The sequence below is a fragment of the Suillus subalutaceus genome (genome assembly GCF_016647625.1).
Source record: "Suillus subalutaceus strain FC151 chromosome Unknown DFJ58scaffold_155, whole genome shotgun sequence".
NCBI classification, from domain to species: domain Eukaryota; kingdom Fungi; phylum Basidiomycota; class Agaricomycetes; order Boletales; family Suillaceae; genus Suillus; species Suillus subalutaceus.
Genome location: NW_024540404.1, coordinates 23,716 through 42,476, shown reverse-complemented (window position 1 = coordinate 42,476; position 18,761 = coordinate 23,716). Strand labels below are relative to the sequence as shown.

General features: G+C 48.4%; 5 protein-coding genes and 1 pseudogene across 6 annotated transcripts; 2 read left to right on the top strand and 4 right to left on the bottom strand.

Moving 5' to 3' along the window:
- Window positions 1-214: 214 nt before the first annotated feature.
- Window positions 215-2,104, bottom strand: DFJ58DRAFT_668193 (uncharacterized protein; the record flags this gene model as incomplete). Its single annotated transcript, XM_041382680.1, has 3 exons — window positions 215-412; window positions 470-1,215; window positions 1,273-2,104. 3 exons carry the CDS (start codon window positions 2,102-2,104, stop codon window positions 215-217), a joined length of 1,776 nt encoding a protein of 591 aa, XP_041238244.1.
- A 486-nt stretch (window positions 2,105-2,590) lies between these two features.
- On the top strand, window positions 2,591-2,995 carry DFJ58DRAFT_668191 (uncharacterized protein; the record flags this gene model as incomplete). The annotated part of the gene is made up of 2 exons (XM_041382679.1): window positions 2,591-2,809; window positions 2,864-2,995. The coding sequence occupies 2 exons, from the start codon at window positions 2,591-2,593 to the stop codon at window positions 2,993-2,995; spliced, it is 351 nt and encodes a 116-aa protein (XP_041238243.1).
- A 420-nt stretch (window positions 2,996-3,415) lies between these two features.
- On the bottom strand, window positions 3,416-8,124 carry DFJ58DRAFT_122422 (uncharacterized protein). The gene is made up of 4 exons (XM_041378736.1): window positions 7,429-8,124; window positions 4,993-7,378; window positions 3,675-4,939; window positions 3,416-3,619 (listed from the first exon to the last, which is right to left on the bottom strand). The coding sequence occupies exons 1-4, from the start codon at window positions 7,903-7,905 to the stop codon at window positions 3,578-3,580; spliced, it is 4,170 nt and encodes a 1,389-aa protein (XP_041238242.1). The 5' UTR covers window positions 7,906-8,124; the 3' UTR covers window positions 3,416-3,577.
- Window positions 8,125-10,548: 2,424 nt separating this feature from the next.
- Window positions 10,549-10,627, bottom strand: DFJ58DRAFT_t134 (annotated as a pseudogene). The gene has a single exon. The product of its transcript is annotated as a tRNA-OTHER (tRNA).
- A 4,439-nt stretch (window positions 10,628-15,066) lies between these two features.
- DFJ58DRAFT_860881 (Pre-mRNA cleavage complex II protein Clp1-domain-containing protein) lies at window positions 15,067-17,672 on the top strand. Its single transcript, XM_041394029.1, has 4 exons — window positions 15,067-15,993; window positions 16,047-16,234; window positions 16,284-16,381; window positions 16,437-17,672. The coding sequence occupies exons 1-4, from the start codon at window positions 15,097-15,099 to the stop codon at window positions 17,504-17,506; spliced, it is 2,253 nt and encodes a 750-aa protein (XP_041238241.1). The 5' UTR covers window positions 15,067-15,096; the 3' UTR covers window positions 17,507-17,672.
- DFJ58DRAFT_122363 (uncharacterized protein) lies at window positions 17,673-18,526 on the bottom strand. Its single transcript, XM_041378735.1, has 2 exons — window positions 18,386-18,526; window positions 17,673-18,330 (listed from the first exon to the last, which is right to left on the bottom strand). Exons 1-2 carry the CDS (start codon window positions 18,395-18,397, stop codon window positions 17,839-17,841), a joined length of 504 nt encoding a protein of 167 aa, XP_041238240.1. The 5' UTR covers window positions 18,398-18,526; the 3' UTR covers window positions 17,673-17,838.
- Between the last annotated feature and the right edge of the window lie 235 nt (window positions 18,527-18,761).

Below are 18,761 nucleotides of genomic sequence, written 5' to 3'. Positions count from 1 at the left end.
CTTGGTACCTGCCAGCGTGACAAACTACTGAGCAAATTTACTTACACCACTGCTGATAGTGAATTCGACATGTGTTATTAGAGAGAGTAGAAGTTGGAGGCACGTGGTACAATCTTCTGTTAATAATTTACAATCCTTCGATGATAATGCAGCACATGCACGTATACGTACTGCGGAATCAACATCTTCCGAACAGCAGCGTAGATCTTCACCATCATCGCTTCACCTCGTACTTCTCCCAGCCAACTTCTTCCAGTTTCTCAACCTTTGCTATAACCTCGCCCTCTAATCCTCTCAGGTACGCATCAATATCTGCAAACAGATGAGGCATACCAGCCCCGAGAATCCGCACAGCTAGCAATCCAGCATTCATACCGCCGTTAATTGCAACTGTCGCCACAGGTATACCTCGCTGTGGTAACACTCAGACACCAACGAATCACATAAAGACACAAAGACCCCAACTCACCGGCATTTGCACGATACTATGCAACGAATCAACACCATCGAGCGAGCTACCTTTTACAGGAACCCCAATGACAGGAAGCGCGGTCATAGCAGCAACCATGCCAGGAAGATGTGCTGCACCACCTGCTCCAGCAATGATCGTCCTCAAACCCCTTGAGCTCGCTGACCTTGCGTATTCGACAAGGCGATCTGGTGTGCGATGTGCAGAGACAATGGTGAGTTCATAGGGAATCTTGAACCGATCCAGAATACGAGCAGCTGGCAACATTACGGGAAGGTCGGAATCGGAGCCCATGATCACACCAACGAGCGGGTGTTTGTGGGAAAAGCCGCTGCCTTGTGCGGGGGTCTCTGGGGCGTATAGAGCGAGCTCTTCTTCGGTACTCCCTGATGGCAATGCCGTTAACAGTGGTCGCAGGCGAGAGCGGACCTCTGAATCTGACTTGCCCACGATGGTGACGTGTCCCATTTTGCGTCCTTTGCGACACTCCGATTTGCCATACAGATGGACTACACAGCCGTCTGTCTTGATACACTCAGATGCGAAATTAGTGACTTCTGCCATGTTGGATGAAGCGCCAACGATATTCAGCATCGCAGCTGAAGACACCTTCAGTGACGTGGAACCAAGCGGGAGTGAGAGTATGGCGCGCAGATGATTTTCGTACTGGGAGGTTTCGCAAGCTTCTATGGTATAATGTCCAGAATTATGTGGCCGAGGGGCAATTTCGTTGATATAGATAGAGCCTGACAGAATCCGTGTGTTAGGCTGGTTCACACAATCCAGGAGAAACTATCTTCTACCGTCTTCCATGAGGAACATTTCGACTCCAAAGACACCAGCGCCCTGGAAGGTTTTAACTGCGGCTTCGGCTACGGTCTGTGCGCGAATAGCGACATGTGGATCGCGACTCCGCAGGGGGGCAAAAACCAAGTGGCAAATGTTGTCTTTATGAACGGTCTCCACAGCAGGATATGAGCGAACCTCCCCTGTTGTGGAGCGTACTACCATGACAGCGATTTCCTTCACGAATGGCACCCACTTCTCGGCATACAAGGGACGATTCCCGAGGGCGGAAATGGCCTCTTCAACTTGAGCAATATCGCGAACAACAAAATTACCCCGTCCGTCATACGCCAAAGTGCGACTTTTGAGCATAAACGGCAAACCAAGTTTTTCCGCGGTTTGGTGTATTGATGTTACATTGGATTCGATACAGAGAAACTCTGACACGGGACATTGGTGACTCTGGAGGTGCTGTTTCTGTATGAATTTGTCTTGAATAGTCTTCACCGTAGACGGACTGGGATGGATAACAGCTCCGAGGGCTGACTGGATCTCTTCAAGTACGCTCGTATCGACATGCTCGATCTCAACAGTTAGGATGTCGACCTTGCTGGCCAGCGCCTTGATTTTTTCTGGGTCTACGAAAGATCCATCGATGTGAGTGAGAGAGGGAGATCGCGGGGAGACGATTTGCTTCGCTGGGCTATTTTCTCCGACGTCGAGGAATACTATATTGACGTTGAGCAGAGCCGCCGAAGCGGCCAGCATTCGCCCGAGCTGACCTCCACCTGGAACAAGCAAATTAGAAGAAACGATAAAAAGGTCGAGACATAGTCTGGCAGATGTCATGAGCGCTTTAATCGAGAAATTCAACGCTGTGAGCTCACGCGCACCAAGAACCCCGACGACCTTGTCACTCATTGATTTTAAAGTCGATTCGCGTAGATCGTGCGCGTGAAGAGTGAATTGAAGATCTGCAAAGATAATGATCAATATTATGTAATCTCAATTTTGTAAGTAGTCCATATGCGGCATGCTGAAATTTATTGATCCTTCAAGCTTCAAGCTCAAGTTCGACAGATGGGCCCGCCAGCACCAAAGCCTGCTGCTCGCAGGAGGAATAGGAAACGCAAAAGACGCGCCGTATCCTCAGGCTCTTCGTCTTCGTCTGATGATTCATCTTCGGATGAATCCACGCAATCCATACCTCAAAAGCTAGCACCTCCCCCAACCAAACAACCTGAATCCGACACGAGCTCGTCGTCTGAATCTACATCCTCGGATAGTGACTCAGAATCAGATGATGACAACGCTGGTGCAATAGTAAAGGAACAAATGCAGACCGATGGTCTCAAAGTTCCTAATGAAAAAGACGCTCCTCGGCCAAGGTCACCTTCACCTTCCCTGCCCAGTGCAGAAATACCATCTTTCCTACCGCCAAATCTGTCTGCGGACGACGAGGCACGTGAACAAGCAATGAAAGACAAATTTAGGAAATTCTGGATGTCATCCCTTGCGGAAGGATTCAAGGAAGACCTTGAGGAAATACGAAAGGTCAGCAGGTGTTTGTTTCAGACATAAGTGGATCCTCATGAATGACTCTTGCAGGAGCCCAATTTGGGACCCTCCAAGCTAGCATTGCTCATTGACTCGCTCGCAGCTGGGGCAGATATTTTTACGTTATCTGGGTCCGCCAGCGGGACAGACATGAATGAAGTGGATGTTGTCATGGGCGAATAATACAAAGTTCGTGGTCATCTAATCCTCTTTTTCTGTATGTAACCATGACCTGCAGAGTCCATTAGTGGTGTAAGGCCACTGACGCGTGCTCAGATCATTCGGGGCTCTATCGCAGCAAACATATTGAATGATCTTGACGCGCTCCAGTCGGTCGTGCATGTTAGAGCCTCCCGGTAAATTTGCAACACCGTCAATGCGATATTGCAAGGATCCCCTCTGTATCTCGAACAGAGATACCAAATGCAGTCCGTTATACATAGACGAGGAACTTGGCAGTTAGTAATATCTTAGGGAGTGGGGCACCCTGACTTTGCTATGACTCTATACGAGTAGGTCAATGCACGTACAATGTGCGGCACCTGATGATAAAGACGAGTCTGAAATATTAGAGCAGCGACCATCTTTCTGTACAAGTTGATTTTTTGGTTGATGTCCCGCTTATATTCCGTCATTCGACTTGCTGGAAGACTCAGGAAACCTAACGCAAGCGGAGATGAAAGAGTCAATACATGCAGGGAAAGCGAATAAATCATAAATATTGCATCGCAAATATATACATCAACAGCCAAAGAATATTAATCATCAACGAGCGTTAATGACGTATTGAAGGTATTCATCTAATGTCTATCAAAGTGTATCAGCACGAAACATTCTGCTCGATCAGCGACGAATCTCTTACCTTATCCATCTCGTCCAGTTGTTGGAAAGCACCAGCGTATATCTCTTGAATGTCTGGGTGTAGAGTCGTCACATCTATTGGTTTTCCAAACAGCGACTCATCCACTGGATGTACAGAGGGTTGAGGAACCTTGGGTGCTGAACCAGCAATTTCAATGATCGCCATCATATGCGAAAGACCGAAGTCATCTTTGCTAATGTACGGTCGCTTGGGGATTTGCGGTTTGATGGCGTTGTCGGTACGTGGCGTTTCAGGGGGGCTGATGAGCTGTCCAGTGGGGGTGGCGTACATCGATGCTTCTGACATGACAGAAGCGATCGACGATTGACGAAGAGGGCGAGAGGCATTTGTTCCTTGTTTTGATGATGGGGTGGTGGATCGGGCTCGGCTGTGTCGGCCATCTGTTGCAGTAGGTGTCGGTGTCCGAGATATGTCGGACACTGGTGACGCAACGCGTCGAGCCCCAGTGACACTACTCGCAAGCGGTGTGGGAGTCCTACCGTCAGAACCAGAACGGGCAGTTGCAGCGTCATCGACGGAATACTCTGAGGGTGCAGAGCCGGCGGAGGGAAGATCGTCAGATTGACTTGGGGTCGCAACCACGTATTGAGCGTGAAGTCGTCCATCTTTGATTTTGTTCAGTACGCGATCGATCTTCTCATTCATGCCTTCCTTATTGCGCCCGAGGATGCCTTCTAGCAAGTCGTTCTTTTGCGCCGAGTTGCCTTCGCAAAGCTCTTGCTCGACAATGTCACTGATATCATACGACTCGCCGTCTTGGACATATGAATAGCGCATTTTGTCTCCAGAGTTATACCTGGAGCTGCGGATCATGGCGTTTCCGGGAAGAAGAACATCTACACCGCGAAGGGAGTTCATCTGGGCCGAAAGAATGGCCTTTTGATTCGCTCGCGATGCGGCGCGCTGTGCTGCAATGATCTCTTGTCTTGACAGCTGCCTCGGTTTAACTTCCTCGGTACCCGAAGTTTGATTGTCAGAGCTGTGACTAGAGCCAGAAACAGAATCACGGAAATGTTGAAGAGCGATTTCATCAAGGGGTGCGGACATGCGGTGACGAGACGATGATGTTCGATAAGATATTGCTCGGCGAAGAATGAAAACGGGATCGGCGATATGAACGTCATCTATACTTCCAAGCAGCTGAGCAGAATCGATGGATCTGCGCTTGCCTTCCTGGACTCGGCGGAAACTGGGAGGGCGAGTGTATGCATCGGTAACTCTACTTGAAGGCGATAGTTCTCGTTCTGGACCAACGAAGTCAGCACTCAAATCCATTTGTGCTAAGTGTATCCTTTACCTTGCCCTCCAACGTCAGCTGTGAGACCATATCGGACTTTGCTGTTACTTCGCCTCTTCGTCATCTTATCTTCAACTTCGTCACCACCATCAACGACACCTTCCAAGATGCCAAAGCGCTCAAGACCCAGCTCAATCACTTCAGCAACAGTGACATTCTTCGGGAAGGTGAAGACTTTGCGGCGCTGACCCTGTGATATACCAGAAGAAATTGATGATGTAGAATGGGTTCTATCACGCAGCGTGTTCTTGAATACGATGGCTTCGGTGACTGGGTCGAAGACCATATCATCGGGCAGGTCCTCGGGGTGGATAACAAGCTGCAATGTGAAGCGGTACGAAGGAGAGCTGAAACGATCAGGAGTGACGTTGACACCGCTCGCCGAGGCGTTTAGACCCTCGGCTACGTCGTGAGACGTATCAGCCTGCACTGTCTCGTCGCCTTCTTCTGTCGTGGCGCTGTCATCTGCATCATCACGACGTCTATTGAGGTAGAATTTGACAACGGAGTCGTCGCTGAAGTCGTTCATGGATAACTTCTTGATAGCGGGATGCATGGAGAGGTTACTTGAGATGGAACTGATACTGCCCACACTGCTCCGCTTGACTTTTGGTAATTCCATAGCAGCCTCCACGAGCGACTCGAAGACTCCAAGAGGCTTTTCTTCCGGGAGCAGAACCGCAGATGAACCCTCAACCTCTTTGATAGTGAGGTAGTAGTCTGCTCCGTCCTCGCCAGCGGGGAGACGGAAGCGTTGAATAGCTTGACGAACGAGGTCGGCTGAAGTAGTAGATGTATTGAGAAGAACAGTCTTGAAAGTCGCCTCGGTCTGCAAGTATTTGCCTGCAAACACACGGATGACGCTGAGCTCAGGTACGCCAACGCCTTGTCCGTCAGCAGTGGGCGAAAGAACGATGGAGCCTGGTCGTGGTCTAGAGGAGGGCAAGCCCAGCCCAAGCCCAGCGGGAGAGCTAGTAGAAGTACTATACGAACTCGAGTTTGACAACACAGCGGAAGCCGATTGTAACCCGTATGAAGGGGCTTCCGGTGGCGATGACGGCGAACGATTGAGATATTGCTGATACAGTGCCTGTTGTTGCTGATCGCGCTGGCGTAGCTGTGACGCATGCTGCGATACCTGAGCCTGTACTTGTTGTGGCGGTGTCTGAGGCGTCTGCTGTGACTGAAGTCTCGTTGGCGTCCTCGATTCGTTTGACGTGCGAAGAACTTGCTGTTGTTGTTGCATGGCTGATGCAGTGACAGGAGACATTGGAGCTTCAGGTGCGGGTCCGTGAAGGTTGCTGGAGGACCGCCCTGATTCTTGAGACTCGCGGGTTTCATTGGAAGCGGTCTCGACGGAATTTTTATCTTTCCCTTTATCCTTCTTGCGGCCAAAGAGCCCGAACACGCCTCCTTTCTTTTTCTCCTTTTTCTCCTTTGCTTCATCATCTGTGGTGTCGCGTTGCTCTTTGCGAAGTTTACCAGATGTCTGCACAGGCTTCTGGACTGGGGTGTTCGAGACGGGCTGTAGAGGTTTGTCTTTATTCTTGAGCTTCTTTTTCGAGGCTTCTTCAAGAACTTCAATTTCTTCGCGGGTGCGTTGCCGCTCGATCTCCTGCTTCTGCATGATTGCGCTCGGAAGAAGGGGGCCGCTCGATGCTGGAGCTTGTTTGACTGGCTCATCACGAGCAATTGAAGGCGTCACGGAGAGTTTTCTTGTCTCGGTTACTTCCGCGGGATCAATGCTCTTACTAGATGAGGACGGTGAAGACGAACGGACATCAACAGTGATACGATCGCGTGAAGATTGATGGCGTAAAGCTTGTTGAGCAAGTGCCTGTTGCTCCTCCTGCTGCTGCCTCTGTTCAGTGATTATTATCTCTGGCTGCTGTTGCACCTGGATCTGTGACTGTTGTCTCTCGGGTGTGCCACTAGGTCGCAAAGCATCAGGCGTCACAAGCATCTGTTGCTCTATCCTCTTCTGCGCGTTTTGTGCTTGCATGTCTTCTGCAACGCTATCATCCCAGCTCATACCATCGTCCGGCTCCATCTGCATGCCCATAGAATCCTGCTGCTCGTCACGGTCCGTCTGGCCTTGTCGCTGTCGAACAAGCATTTCTTCTGCAAGGTCTGGGTCTTCTTCTTCATATGCGCCATCATCCCACTCTATGTCCTCTTCTTCTTCCTCTTCCTCATGCCAGACAGCAGGGGGATATCGGTGCACGGACCGTGCAGTTGTAAACGTGACACCTTTGCCCTGCCCAGCACCTGTGGGTGGGAAACCAGGGGTAGGAGAAGGGGAGTGGTGCGAGCCAGCGCGAGAAGAAAGGTTATTCCGCACGTGCTCGACGCCTTCTTGGAGTTCTTGTGGGGTCGCATGTGCAAGCTGAGAATGAAAGTCACGAGTTTGAAATTGTTGGATGATGCGGGACTCACGTCCACATTCCTGTGCTTGTTCAACCTGGCCAGACGCTCAAAGGGCGTCTCGATATTCTCTGCGGGAATATATCCGACGTCCTGTGTCTTGAGCACGCGGACAAGCCACCAATAACTGTTACTGTCGTCCATAAGGAACAAGCTATCGCCTTTTACGACACTGGCTTGACCTTCGACGGTCGCAGCGAAGCTATGCAGCGAGTAGACCAAATCGAAGTCGATAGATTCATTTGGAATAGAAAGTGAAGACGAACGGTCGTCGTCTTCGTCCATATACTCTATATCGCGCTCTTCACCATCAGAATCATCCTCCAGAACGGAATGCTCCTCGTCAGAAGCGCCCGCATAAGCATTGGTTGCATCTGCATGAGCATGCATATGTGCAGATGCTGTGTGGTCGTCGGCCATAATTTGGTCACGAAGGTCGAAAGTGTCCTGACGCTTTGGTGAACGTCGCTGGTGGTCTTGTGTTTGCATGTTGTACGTGATTATTTAACGAAATATTGGCCTGAGAGGATGGTCTATAAGAGTACAATCAAAGAAAGCTGTAAAAACATTGACATGAGAAATGAAAGACGGTCTGTGCGCAGGTAAAAACAAGTTTTGCAGGCGACGAAGGAATGTCAATAACGATGGTGTTCAACGTCAATGGTGTTCAGCGTTGTCCTGGCAAACGTTGATGGCGTTGAACTGCTTTAGTGGCTGTGCAAGTTTTCTATTCCCAGCTGCTCTATATTATTAGTCCGACCAAGGTAAGTTATTGAATAACCGGTACCATCATACTACTAGTACTAGTCACTACGCAGCCTAGTGTACTCAACGTCTCGCTGGTCAGCCAGTACAGTAGTGCTGATCACCAGCAGCTATTTTTACCAAGTATTCCTATATACTAGTAGCTGTTGAAAGCTGATCGTGACTGTTGTTACAAGCCTAGCTCATCACGGTGGTAAGCCCACTGATACTTCAAGTTGTCATCGGCTGCGGGATTTACGAGACGAACTTGAAGCTCATGCCAATTCCAGCTCTCCAAGGTTCAAACGTTCATGATGGGTCGTAGAATCACTGAAATACAAGAAGTCGCTGAGAGCACAGGGTGTATCATAAGGCATGTGTTAGTTCCTATCAGATTGAGATGATCACATCAATTTCTTTCAGCCTTAACTCAGCTGTTTTGTGGTTCCATCTAGCAACCAGCAACGGTGTTGAGTCGCGGTCGGCATCCAGATGCTGAGTCCGTGTGTGCAATCACGTCATACCGCACATGCATGTAACAATTACTTGTTCCTTGAGAAATAAGGGATGCGGCCGCAACGTCCTTATCGTATAAGTTGCTCCACAGGCGTTTTTTGACTTGATTTGCGCTACACTCACACTCTTGGACCCTTCCCATACTCTCAGCCCTTCAAGTGATGCAGAGTTACAAGTCGCATCCTCCACACCAATGTCGACTTTCTCCACGGTTTCTGAGGGACGCAGTTTCCCCCGAAAGCGAGCTAGACAAGTTTCATGAATTGCATCCCCAGTTGTCTTGAGTCCGACTTGAACACCATCGTTTGCTCACCCGGGATCACCCCATTTGGCGCCGAGTCAAGTCCATCTTGAAGGCACTTATTCTGCTCTTCCGCTCCACTGGTTACTTGGCTTTCTGCTATATGGTTAACCGTCATACTACATCGCTCAAATCTCTGGGACAGCACTCAATTACGCCGAATCACTTTGGTTGGTCCTGCTCTACTGTTTGCTCACGAAGTACAAAGGGCTGGTGTTCGGCTGTAAATAAACGGTCAAGAGTGCAATTACGACGCTCAATATTGCTCTCGTCACTCTTGTTCTTTACCCCATTTCCGATATCTTATTAGAGCTGAAGGTGAAGTATTCTATACCATTCCCCGAGTCCTTATGGCCGCGCTGGTGCCCACAAGAACGAAGAATTCTTCCATATACTTCCTGGCAGCAGGAGGGATGGGGTGCCTCTCTCAACAATCAATACCATTTCTAGCCCAGTGTTTGGAATCATAGGCTCGATCCACGCAATAATAACTGGGCGATGTTCATGATTGTTCGTGACTGCTACTGTCAAGTTGGATCGCTCATCGTGCTCGTAACTTCGATTATTGCACCAACTGAATGTATGTTCCTTGTTTCGTCGCGGATGACTTCGGTAATATCAACGATTGCAGTAGGAATGCAAAGCTTCCTTGCAGACAGTGACATTGTAGCCCTTCCGGTCGGTGCGGTGGTAAATAACAGTGTCTATAAGTAAGTTGGTCAGTGTCAACCTTATCATTGTCATCATTCTTGGTCAAGTGCAACACTATTTCTCTCTCGTCAAGCTATGCAGACCAGAGTTGTGCTAGTCATAACGCAGACTTCGCTGCTTCTGTTCCCTGGGCGGAGATATGTCTAGTAGTACAGTACTAGATCATAAAAGCTGAGCTTCGCCGACAGCAACCATGTCCCGCAAGTACTGATGTCGAGTACTATCATTTGGAGAATGTATCAAAGGTATACTAGTTGTACATCATTAGCGGTATCCTTTGGAAAGTAGCGATTCGGGGCAACAATCGATAAAGGTCGCGGAAAATTCACTGTCAGACAATATGCTACATGTGTGATGAGAATATGGATATAACTTTCAGAAAGCATGATTGAGAGGATTGGACTTACAGTAGTCGGAAGATGCTTGAGCACCGTGACAATCCTTTCCTTTGAGAGGATGAACGGCCACCGCCAATTTTACTGAACCGGAAAGCTTAGGCAATGCATGTTTAACTGTGGTCGTAACAATCAACTTCTCAAACACCCATAAGCTATGGATAACTGGAAAACTTTCCAAGGACAAGCTGAAGCCATCGCGGGGCGTGAAAGTAAAAATTCTTTTCATGGACAGACTATCACATAAAAAAGAGGTTTCGGTGCAATGTCTAGGTCTAGTTAAGGTGGACCTCCGAAGATCTTGATACACCGCAAAAAATGTGGTTAGCAGGTTTCGAGCCAACTCCAAGAGAAACAGATTTCGACTCTGTTGCGGTAACCACTTGGCTAAGAACAGTTAGATGGACCTCGGAGGAAACCATTCATGAGTCAATGTCAAGGTGTATTCTGATAGAAAAAGACCTATGATTCAGCAGGTTTCGAACCTGCACAGTGAAAGAGAAACAGATTTTGATTCTGTTGCGGTGACCACTTGGCTAAGACCAGTTAAGGTGAACAACCGACGAAACCATCCATGGGTGAATGTCAAAGTGTGTTCTGACAAGGAAAAAATACCTTGTCGTCGGTAGTTTCAACAGATTTGGATTCTGTTGTGGAAACCATTCATGAGCGAATTTTCAAGGCAGGTTTCGAACCTGCTGGCAAGTCCAAGAGACAGATTTAGATTCTGTTGTGATAAACACTTTGGCCAGGACGAAGTTGAGGTGAAGCTATGAGGAAACCATCCATGAGCTAATCTTCAAGACATGTTCCGGTAGACAAAAAACCTGTCCATCGGCAAGTTTCGAACCTGCACAATCCAAGAGGAACAGATTTCGATTCTGTCCTGGTAACCACTTAGCTAAGACCAGTCAGATGAACTTCTGACGACATGAGTGAATTGTGAGTGAATACCAAGGTGTGTTCCAAGAGAGATAAAAAAACCTTGTCGGCAGGTTTCGAACCTGCGCAGTCCAAGAGAAACAGATTGTGGTAATTTGCCTTGTATGAAAACCTTGTAACATATGGTATTTCACAACCTACCAATAAGCACCGCATCGCCATTCCAAAGACAATTGCTCTTCTGCAACCAAAGCCCTTCGTCAACACGCTCTCGATGTTCGCCTCTTCAAGAGTGATATTGACTATGTCACTGCCGGGCTGGTCTCCCATCACATCGCCCACATAGCACATCACTTAACTAAATACTACGACGAAAACTTTACACAGGCCTATGTCTCCTTGAAATCTACTCCGGAACATGAAATAATTTAATTAATACCATCACAAAAGTAGGAATAAATAAAAGTAAATCCCCCTGCTCCTTGCAGAGCACTAGACAACTTCACCGAGCATTACACACTACTGCCAGTCGATATATGCACACGCTCTTGGAAAGCGATTGAGGTCATGCCGGTTGCTGCGTCGGAACCGGCCACGAGCTTAGCGTGATATTCTCGAATACTAAGGATCAGGCGGGGTCCTAGCACATACATCTGCACGACCTCCAAAATCTGAAGCAAGCCATCGAAAACCTGAGCTTCTAGGGAAAATTGATTCTATAGAAATGATGAACCGTAGTCGCATGCAGAGGTAAGCAAAAGATCGACATACCATTGAGAATGTTGGAGAGAACATAAAAATGAACACGAAGCAAGAAACAGCAACAAAGCTACCATGTCCGACCCTTCAGTGGAAAAAAGGGAACAATAATCACAATATGAGCTCACCTCGCAAAGTAAAGCATGTGAGTTTTGATTAACACCATGAAACAGTCCCCGATAATCCCTCCTGCCGAATGTTGTCGCAGTTCACGGAAGTGTTTTACCGCAATCTAGACTGCTAGACACAGTGTGAGGACCTCCCACACAACGGAGAGTATCCAAGTAATGGAAACCAGAAGTTTGGTATCTTCTGCATTGTCAAACGAGCATTGATAGGTACCGGAGAGAATGAGTTCCTCTAGTATTCATCAATGAGAGGCATATTTTGTGTCATCCACAGTCGAACATACCCCTTGAAGTGTGCATCGTCATCATTACGGTGACCACTCCGTCCAAAATGCTGACAGCCAGGAAGGTGACAATGAGAAATATCAGGATCTTTCTGGATCGTTGATACATGGCATGCAATCGAGTGATGATGATGACTTGCAGCATGTTTCAGTCAAGTCAATATCACTGAGTTCTCGTAATTGCCAAGCTCACCCCACAGCATTGCAAATACCACAATATTCGTCCAATTGAATACAACGTACATGATCAAGCCTGAGGAATTCAATGAGTGAGAGTCGGGTAGCACACACTCCAAACAAACTCACATCTATGGCAGTATAGCGTAGCAGTCATTAGTGAACCAAAAAGTTAATAAAGAAGCGTACTCACTCCTACAGGGCACCACGGTTAATTAGAGAGGAATAGCAGTCATGTGTGCGGAAGACTCACTGTATCTGTCTGCGAGATGGTCGGAACACTGTCTGCGGTATGCCATCGGTCAGAAGAAGTGAAGATAGTGAATTATGTACTAAGGAGACATACCCACTATGTTCAGGCTGATTATAAGAGATAGACGATTAGCACAACACCGATTATTTAGTCCTCCGAACATACGCAGCCAATAAGATCCCAAAATAGCGCACCTAGGATACTTTCAAGTCAGCACGAGATGACAACCATGACAAACAAGGTACGTACACCGAGATACAGAACTGTCATTAGGGACCAGCGTTGCCTCTAGAATTAAATGTATTTTCATGGCTGTCCCTCTGCCATGAGACTCCACTCACCCAGACCAATTCGACCTATAAAACTATTCTTAGCGAGATGGCCACTCTAGTCATAGTATTGACATACCTCTTGAGCAAACGTAAGTGCTGAAAATACTTGTAAGATATCAGCAGTACTCTATATTATCATGCTCACCCCAATCATACGTCAGTGCAACAAAGGCGGCAACTGCGAAAACCGCAGCCAAGGTTAGATTAAGACACCAGCTTCAACATCCGACTGCTCTCTACGAACCTGAAAAATAGCTGGAAAAACGATATGCATTGATGGCCGACCACCAAGTGGGTTCATTTGAGACTATGATCATAGTATTGGTAGAGAATGGGGTGTGGGTGAGAGGCAAATTTGTAGACGCATGGCGAAGGCATATATACCGGGTAAAGTGTGGAATCCGATACAAGACACATCGCACTCAATTTGCAGCATGTGCCAGTTGATGGGATACAGCCTGGTTCATAATACATGATTGATGTGCGGTGAGTCCCTCAAAATGAGAAACGAAGACCCGGGCCGGCGGCGGGCGTTATCCTTACAGGAAGCCTTCAAATTATGTGATGAAAGATTGAAGTGCGCTAAGTGTTTTGAGCTAAAATAAGCTTTTCAAGCGATTTATAAAACAACTTTCAGAACGTTTCAGAACCGTTTTAGAGCGTTTCAGAACTTGCTTTAAATACAATTTTTAAAATAATTGATGATCTTGTTCTCGATGAGGGAGAAGCATGCACGAGAAAAATTGAGCGCGGTTGTCTGGCTTTCCATAGGTCCAGGAATTCTAGGTCGACATGTACGAAACGGGAACTTCCGCTTCCTGAGATTGCGCGACATGCCATCAGGTCGAAACGTTGCTCAAGGAACTATCAGACCCTCAGATACCATTCGACTGCCAAGCTGTGGCAAAAAACTAGGTATCACGTAGGAACGTAATAGAAAGATCTACCTTGTCGGCTCTATAATTGGTGAGTAGCGCTAGAGTCAGTAGAAATTCCCCAACACCAGCGCCCCAAATCATTAATGCATTACCCTTCTACACATCGATCGATCTATAATGTTTAGAATTGCAATGCTGAGTTCGAAACAAACACGAGCACCAACCTAACATTAGGTCAAGCAAGGCGCTTCTGCCGACGCAGGCGGAAAATTCTTTGGAATGTTAACAGGGCGCCACACACTCAAGGCGCCTTCAAGATCCAAATATTCAGCGGTGATTGTACAACACCGTGATCACATTAATAGGTTAGTGATGGTTGCTGTCGAAGACTTAGTACTTATCATCATCAAGGCCTGGGATGCAAATTCAAGAAACATTGCGGATGCATTCTAAAGAGAAACCTGGACGGTTGGAGTAGTTGGGGAGTAGTTCCAGCTATGCAGCGAAGTGGAATCTGTATATACATCTGGCTTGTGAGGTGCGTTAGTTGGCTCAGGTTGCCAGATACATTTGTCGGGAAAAAGTGATAGTAGTGCTGGTTCAGTGCTAGCAGACGTGGTGGCATGATGTTCCGTAGTGGACGAAGCACCACACTTAGACCCGTTAGTCAAGACCCTATGTACGTCCGTATCATTCTTCTAACCCCTAACTCACGGTATTCCTGTTGTAGATGTCTACAACTTGAACCAATTTCGCTGTCTGCGCTCTATTCCGCACTGATCAATTTAATCTCGACACGCAGCTCACCTAATCTGTGTTCGCCATTGCAAATGTCCCTAATGAGAGCACTAGTGACGAACGAGAGACATTAAATTTAAGCTAAAACCTCTTGTCTTTTCAAAAGGCAGTCACTGGGATTCTAACGGGTGAGCCAGTGCCTAGTGAATGCCCAAGGCGTGATAAATTGAAAAAGATTGTTTGAGCAGGTTTTTGACAAACCTGCAACAGATTTTCGCCCTGTCACGCTTACCACTTGGCTAAGACTAGTCAAGTACGTCTGTAGTATGAGCCGAAGAACATCATGCATTGGCGGTAGAATCACATAGGATTAGCAGTCATTTGCCAACGCAAAATGAAATAAAAGAGTCAAGACTAGTTCGATGGACACAAAGCATGCCAGGGGGTTGGGGCTGGGATGTTGTTAATAGCTATTAATTCTCACGGGGTGAAAAAGTAGCAAATTGGCAATTGGCGCTTGGCCGGATTAGGACATGGTTGTTGGCGCAGAGTTTTTGTTGGAAGATGTAGATACTAGAAACAATGCTCAGTGCAATCGCAGTGCGAAGGGCAGCACAAGCTGCCTTGGAGTCATCTCAGCCTTCCAGCTCTAAGCAGCCCTCACCACTACCGACACCTTCAACATCATCCCCGGACCCCAATCCCGAGCCAAAGCGTCCAAATCCTCCCTCGAAACGCAAATCTAGTTCTGTCAATGGAAAGCCATCACGGAATAGCAAGAAAGCAAAAATACGTCCAGGGCGAGTGTCAGCCACCGCTCGGTATTTCGAGTCGAAGAACATGGTTGAAGGAGGAGGGGATGTAATCATGTTGGAGTCAAGCTCAGATTCAGAGCCAGATGTTCAAGCGAAGCTGGCCTTGGATTCATCTGACGACTCAGAAGCTGAGGAAACACAAAATCCACTTGTTTCCATTGAATTATCATTATACCCTCAGCCTTCGAGATCTGAGCCTTCCCAACTGTCCACGTTCAGACCCACTCGTGATCTTAACGTTTACGAGCTCTCTGCCGATGAAGCCAATGCCACGGGCTTGCAAAGCGAGACTTCAGTGCTTTCCATCGACCGGGAGGAGACACTCGCGCTTCTAGGGACATACGCTCTTACTGTTTTGAAGGGGTCTGTTTCCATACTCGGTGTAACGCTGTCTGCCTCGAAAGTAGCTCACCATGTGTTCGTTCCTCGTTCTGCTCCGATTCCCATCTTACGATGCGCCTCATCGGACGTACATGCCGACTTGAACATATATTCCCTTCCTCCTCGCATCAGACATAATCACGGTGGAGCTGTAGTAGCGATTCAATCGCTCGATACAGGCGTGGAAGGTCTCGGACGTATATGTCGCGTCTTTGATGGAGTTTTTGAACCTTCACGGTGGCAGCGGAGCTCGGCAGAGCTTATACGGCCTGGCGTAAGCTTGGTACGTGTGCTGTTCTTGAATGCATCCAAAGTCTCATTTGTCCTGTCATACAGGTGACGCACAGCACCAGGGACGTGCTACCGTTCGTACTGCCAGAATCATGGAGTATTGCCTTGAGCGCTGCAGAGACTCCACCATCTTCAGCGGATCCCATACCTCTCTCGGTGTATGTTGTCAAGGGTCCGAAAAAGTCCGGAAAGAGCACATTTGCTCGGACGCTCTTGAACAGGCTTCTGGCGAGGTATGTTTGGAGTTCAATATATATAAATACTGCTGACGGTGCTTTATAGATTTCAGCGCGTTGCATATCTCGAATGCGACGTGGGGCAATCCGAATTTACACCTGGAGGTTTGGTCGCCTTAAACGTCATCGACAACCCGGTATTTGGTGAGTAATCACTACATCAACCTGGTGGAGCCCTTGAAATATCGTTGCATCTTAGGTCCGCCGTTTACACACCCTAGTCTTCCATACCGAGCGCACTACGTTGGAGCAACTTCACCACGGTGCAGTCCGGCACACTATCTTGCGGCCGTTCAAGCGCTCCTCGAAACGTACAAGCTCGAGGTGCAAACTTCCATGCCCGATGACGAGTCGATTGACACGCGGGTAACTGACATTACACCCCTGGTGATCAATACAATGGGGTGGACGAAGGGTCTTGGTGCTGACCTGAATGCCAAGATCGAGGAACTTGCCGAGCCTACACATGTATTTGAGATTATCGGTCCAGAAGAGAAAGGTTGGCCAACTGCTCCGCCAACCTATGACACTCTTTACAACCAGTCTGCGCCGAGCAAGGCGTTCCAATATACCCTCGAAGCAATATCACCACATTTAACAAATACACATTTTAACGCCGTCGACCAGCGCAACTTGAACATCTTGTCTTATTTCCATGCTATCTTTCCATCTATTACATCGGCGTCATTTCCGTCTCCATCCGCTCCACTTCGTCAAATGACAGCAACCAAATGGGAGACTTCTCATCCTCTCTGTGCCCGGTATCCGTATGAGGTGGACTGGAGCCAGGCATTTGACCAGGTCATCCTGATCGGTGCAGGATACGAGGACGTGATTCCCTCGGAGATCTCCAACGTCTTAAACGGCGCGATCGTTGGCCTTGTGGAATGCGAGCCTGGAACCGAAGATCCAGTGTATCTGGACCCCTCTGGTGCCCGGGAATTGCCATACGCCCAAGCCAGGCATCCGCCTGCACCCTCAACCTCCACTTGCCATGGCCTTGCCCTTATTCGCGCCATCTCGCCTAGTTCATCGCACATGCATATCCTCACCCCGGTTCCGCCCGCTATCCTTGCGCGCTGTCGGGTAATCGTCAAGGGCGAGCTGGAGCTGCCTATCTGGGGAATGCTCGATTTTACAGATGCAAATGAAGGGGTTGCGGGTGTAGAGAAGGGTCGTGTGCCATATTTGCAATGGGGTAAGAGTGAAGGCTTGGGTGGCGAGCGTAGGAGGGTGAGGAGAAATCTCATGCGAAAAGCCCAAATGTGAGGTATACAAACAAAAGTACACTACATCTATCAGATGCAGCCAGCATTACAGCAATTGCCGTCGCATCAAAAGTACATCACTCAAACACGATAACTACATCCGGACCCTTGTTGTCCAGCCATCGCTTCCAAAGTTTGCTGTATTTTGGCGACCACGGCCGGCGTAATACTTGTTCGTTTGGCAGAAGTCGCGCAATCCGCTGCATTTCTCTCAGGTCTCTGTGAGAGTGATACTTCATGCGTATAGCTGCTTGGGCATGAGTCGGGTGATGCTTCAATCCCAAACACCAAGCAGGCGTCACTTCTTCTGAGCAGCAGTGTCAGATGAAGGACTTACCGGTCCCGAAATACCATCCTATGCCACTTGCAAAACGTTTTGGCTGATATGCAAAATTCACCGCTTCCATCGTCGGGGTGTCGTACATCGCGGTATTGAGGCAGAAGACGTGGGGTATAATACGTCACGAGAGGTATCTCAGACGTCTCATGCGGCGGCCGACGGGCACTAGACTGTGCAAGGTGACGTCGGTAACGAGCCGCAATGCACCAATATTTCGCTTCCGCTTCTAGCGTGGGGAATGTTCCGCATCGTGAACGTGCGGGGAATGGAAATAAGAGGCGGACACGAAGACAAGTAGAGGAGAATGCGTGATAGAGTCTTTGGAAAAGACTATCCACGAAGGTCCTGCTAGAGCCCCCTCGGAGTAGGCGCCTCCCAAGCTGAGTTGCGCAGAGAGACCGTACCACCCAGGTGGGATCGACGAGTGGGAGGCTCGTTAGTAGCAAGAAAGTAACGATGGCCGGTGACTTGGGGTAGATGATGCTCTGGGCCTCGGTCAAGCCTGAATTCGTGACGAGTAGATCTGGACGTGGAACTCACCTGCAACTGCATTTTGCGAGTCTCCTCAACGATGATTGGGTTACAGTTCAATTGCTGCTCAATTAGCCTTCTGAGAGCCTATGACTCGGAAGAGTATGAAGCTGCCTTGCAAACGTTATACGTCAGTTTTGATGGTAATAACCAACACTTACGAGACCGTCCGGATTCCCTGAGCCCATCCGCTTTGGCCATCCAACCTCGTGGTGGGCCGCGAGGCATACTAGTGGCTGGGCAGCACTATTTGTAGGACGATCACCAGGCCATATTCATACAAAAGCAGGCCTGTTTCACAACAAGAATATGGCATTTTGTACCGTTGCCATTTACAGGCTAAGGGTCAGGACGTTCGGTGTTTGACCAGCTAGCAAGTGTGTAG

Coding starts and splice junctions, on each gene's coding strand:
- DFJ58DRAFT_860881 (XM_041394029.1), top strand. CDS start 15,097: ATGCTCAGTGCAATCGCAGTGCGAAGGGCAGCACAAGCTGCCTTGGAG. Junction 15,994..16,046: donor TACGGCCTGGCGTAAGCTTG/GTACGTGTGCTG, acceptor CCTGTCATACAG/GTGACGCACAGCACCAGGGA. Junction 16,235..16,283: donor TTGAACAGGCTTCTGGCGAG/GTATGTTTGGAG, acceptor GGTGCTTTATAG/ATTTCAGCGCGTTGCATATC.
- DFJ58DRAFT_122422 (XM_041378736.1), bottom strand. CDS start 7,905: ATGCAAACACAAGACCACCAGCGACGTTCACCAAAGCGTCAGGACACT. Junction 4,940..4,992: donor AGCTGACGTTGGAGGGCAAG/GTAAAGGATACA, acceptor TCGTTGGTCCAG/AACGAGAACTATCGCCTTCA. Junction 3,620..3,674: donor AACTGGACGAGATGGATAAG/GTAAGAGATTCG, acceptor ACACTTTGATAG/ACATTAGATGAATACCTTCA.